At 44.4% G+C, this 3,957-nt stretch overlaps 2 protein-coding genes across 3 annotated transcripts in view; one reads left to right on the forward strand and one right to left on the reverse strand.

The window, feature by feature from the left end:
* Positions 1–486, reverse strand: part of GSTCD (glutathione S-transferase C-terminal domain containing) — a 162,848-nt gene extending 162,362 nt beyond the window's left edge. Inside the window, exon 1 of the mRNA XM_004703451.2 lies at positions 343–486. Within this exon, the coding sequence (XP_004703508.1) occupies positions 343–486 (144 nt within the window). The remainder of the gene's footprint in view (positions 1–342) is intronic.
* INTS12 (integrator complex subunit 12) overlaps positions 129–3,957 on the forward strand; it is a 26,800-nt gene continuing 22,971 nt past the window's right edge. Inside the window, exon 1 of one of the 2 annotated variants that reach the window (XM_004703293.2) lies at positions 129–203. Coding sequence is in view for 1 of the 2 variants with exons in the window: in XM_045284330.1 (XP_045140265.1) it covers positions 584–613 (30 nt within the window). In the remaining variant the exon portion in view is untranslated. Of the gene's footprint in view, positions 204–515; positions 614–3,957 lie in introns of those variants that run through there. The other variant, XM_045284330.1, reaches the window with a different exon arrangement.

The following is a 3,957-nucleotide window of genomic DNA, read 5'->3' on the forward strand; positions in this document are numbered from 1 at the left end:
CGCTGCGGGGCCAGACCGGCGGGAGCCGTCATTCAGCCTCCAGCGGACCGGAAGGGGGCGTGCGTCACTTCCTGCGACCGCACAGTCAAAACGTTCCCCCTCGACCCTCTGCGGGAACCTTTGTTTCCCTCCGCGGCGTCGCCGCGCGCCGGGACCGGTTCGGCTGGGGCTACCGGGAACGGACGGGACTGCTGGGCGGAGCGGTGAGTTGTGACGAGAGACCCCACTCCCACCCACCGCGGGAGGCTCGAGACCCTCGCGCAGGGCGGGGTGCGAGCTCGCACCGGGGGCTCTTCCTTCCCCTCCGCCTCACGGACCAGGCTCGGACGTGCGAGCCCTTGCGTGCCCCAGAGACCGCCTTTCCCCTCTCAGCGAGGGCTGTGCTTTCTCCCCGGGTGTTGCGAGCTTGGGCGCGCGGACTGGAGACCAGGTCCTGGGAACCCTATTTTGAACCTCTCCATCCAGCTCCCTGATGACAACTCTCATCGTGCCCCCAAGCCCCTTGTGAAGGAAGGACCTTACCCCATGCTAACCTACTGCCTTCTAGTTGATTCCGACTTCTGGCGAATTTCAGAGGGTGTACATGCCCCAACTTTCTCCCGCAGAACCGCTGGTGGGTTGAACTACTAACCTTGCTGTTAAACTAGTGCTTACGCGACAGCGCCACCAGAGTTTGATATGTCATCCTTTGGTCAAATGGTTGACGCTCCTTCCCCAGATAGCTGCTCTTGCTTTTCATCTGCGAATAGGTTTGGAATTGGGGCTCCAGCACCTACCCTGCTTTTCCCGAGGAGGGCCCCAAGGCATCACTGGAACCTAGGACTAGAACTCAGTACATTATCTTTTAAAGGATTTTACCTGAAAGGTTGTAAGTGCATGCGAAGAAATTAAAAGCAAAGCCTTATAGAACTTTTTAAATGGCATCGGTGATATTGAATTCTGCAGGAATAAGTCAATTTCCTTCATCTGGTTCCCATTTAGACATCAATTAAGGAACTTCTCTTGAGATATAGCAAGTAGAGTGGGAAACAGGATCTTGAGAACAAGCATATATATTTATGCATGAACACTTGTTAGATCAGAAAGATGAGAAATCATAAAATTAAAAGTGACATTTAAATAAAAACCCAGATCGTTTATTCAATAAATATTTTTAAGCATCTGTGAAGTTCAAACCACCAGGGATGTTCAACTCATTGCGATCAAGTCGGTTCCACCTCATAGCAACAAGGAATGAAGCAAACCCATGCTCTTAGGGAGTTTACAGACTAGCTGGATTAATGAATCTAAACCAGATGAAGGATGGGGATGGGGATAAGAGTTTTGCAGACAGGAACATTGTACAAATTCTCAGTAATGAAAGCTGTTCTTTTGATGAGGTTTTTGTTTTTGTTAGTTGCAGGTTTGGGATTGGGTTGCTTTTTGTTGCATTTGCTGCAGGAGCTTCAGAAGTGGCTAGATTTGTGTTAAGGTGTGACAAAGCCATTACATTTTACTTCGATCTCCTTACCCAATAAATGCATGCCAAAGAAAAGACATCAGTTGAAAGAAAGGGACTGAAACAAAGGAAACGGGAAACAATCCATAGCTGAAGGTTGCAATGAGGGGCAAGCAGGGAGAGGATCCAGAACATAGGTTGCATTACATGGGGGTCGAAGGTTTCTTGCTTTTGTCAAGTGGGAAAGAGGGAAGGCTGGATGCAGATGAGAGTAAGCTTGTAAGCATCGTAACAAGAAGTTGACTTAGTTCTCGTCTGATGCCTGTTTTCTGTGTGAAGCACATAAATTCATCAACTGAAATTGGGAAGCAGGATTCAGGAAAATTAAGATTAACACATGAGGGGGTGCCCCCCAAATAAACAGGGTTTTTTTTCTCCCCAAAGCTATGCATTTAAATTTTTTAACAAAACAACCTTATCATCTTCAAAGTACTCTCCATTACACGTAATACATTTTCAAACCTGCGATTCCATTCTTGGAAACATTTTTCAAACTCGTGTTTGGATGACTGATAGCACCCACTTCCCTCAGTTTATTCTTCACCTCTTCTACATTGTCAAATCACTGTCCTTTCATGTGCCTCTGCATTCGTGGAAACAAAAAGAAGTCAGGTGAGTAAGGTCCGTGGGGCAAGAGAGGCATGTTTTTTGCCAAAAAAACAGGCACACTGAGATGACTGCATGAGCAGGTGCATTGTCATGGTGTCAAAACCAGCCCCCCCTCTGCCACAAATCAGGCTTTTTTTTGGTAGCACCCTGTTACGCAGTCTTTTCAGAACCTCTAAATAGAAAGCTTGATTAACAGTCTGACCTGGTGTAACAAACTCCAAATGCACTATGAGTCATCCGTTCGGAAAGTTGACTGATGTCCAGAAAGAGGTTTGTCATCAATCAACATTTCACCTTTTTTAAAATGAGAAAACCACACGTACACTTGAGTTTTTCCCATAGGACTGTCCTTGTAAGCTATGTTCAACATTATAGCAGTTTCTGCAGCATTTTTTCCTGAGCAGGAAACAAAATTTCACAATCGCACACTGTTCTATTAATTCAGTCATCCCATAAAAGCAGAGAAACTGCTTTTATGAAAAAATCCACTGTGACCAGAGAGAACCTTCCCAGGAAACACCACTGGGTGCACTAACAGAGTGAGTTGCTAGATGCTTGCCTGGAGGGAAAAATGCTTACTACGAAAGCTCTGCTCCATCCAGTGTAATTCCAGGGTTTTTGGGGGGGGAGAAGTACCCCATCAAATAAACTGGTCTTTGCAGAAGTTGAGGAAGTAGGTTGACCAGACAAGCATGATGGGATTGCTAAACTGTGTTGAGGGCCTGGATGAGGGTGATGACCCTAAAAATGTAGAAGTATTACTCTTCTTGTGTGTGTTTTAATTTTGTATATGTATTTTAAATTTTGATTACAGAAGGTGGGTCGCAGGGTGATTGATGTCTACAAAGTAGGTGAAACTATAGGGCTATGGGTAAGGGTGTTCAGAGTACTACAAGAAAATAATTGATATCCTGGCCATGGAATGTAAGTAAGCAGGGTAGAAAGTAAATAACATACTGCAAGTATATTAAGGAGGATTTTTAAAAGAATCATTGCTAGTAGAGGAAATTTCTGTGTTTCTTATATGAATTTTCCACGGACAGTTCTTGTTCATTCCCACCAACATGTAGCTACCATTTGCATCAGTTCTTGCAAAGTGGTAATATCATTTTCTCACACTTCTTTAAAAAGCAGTACCTGTGTTTTAAAAGTAAACCCACATTTAAAGCTTTAAGCTGGAGAAGCATGGGGCTTTCAACTCCAGAGAAAGTGACAATCTCAGAAACTCTACCCTGCCCTGTAGGGTTGGTTCACCATCGACTCATAGCAGTGTTTGGTTTTAAGCCGTAAATTTCTTTCATATAGCTTCCTAGACTTTTGCTTACTTTATCTCTAATCTATAGTATGATTGATAAGGCTGTAAAAGATCCTTATGAGTTTTAGAATATATAGGAAAGGAATTATGTAGAAGTAGCTGGTAACACTAGGGAAAAAAATTGGAAATAGTAAAGGAAAAATACTGACAAAGTTACTCCAGTGTTGCTGACCTCTTTAAGTCTGTGATAGAAGGAAGGAGCCCTGAAGGTGTAGGGGGTTGTGAGTTGGGCTGCAAACCACGGACAGTAGTGTGAAGCCACCAAAAAGGGACAGATGAAGCTTTCTATACCTGTAAAGATTTACAGCTTCGAAAAACCCAGAGAGGCTCTTCTCAGTCCTTTCGGGTTGCTATGAGTTGGGGTTGACTTGATGGCTGTCGGTTTTGGGTTGGAAGTACAATTGCCAGTTGAGAAGTAATAGTAACCAGAAAGAGACTTTAAAAAGGAGGGAAGATAGCTCAGAAGCAACAAAGCCCACATGGAAGAAGCACACCAGCCTGTGCGATCATAAGGTATGGAAGGGATCAGGTATCA

The sequence above is a fragment of the Echinops telfairi genome, unplaced genomic scaffold (genome assembly GCF_000313985.2).
Source record: "Echinops telfairi isolate 266 unplaced genomic scaffold, ASM31398v2 ScPeMD7_7468;HRSCAF=8506_0, whole genome shotgun sequence".
In the NCBI taxonomy this organism is placed as follows: domain Eukaryota; kingdom Metazoa; phylum Chordata; class Mammalia; order Afrosoricida; family Tenrecidae; genus Echinops; species Echinops telfairi.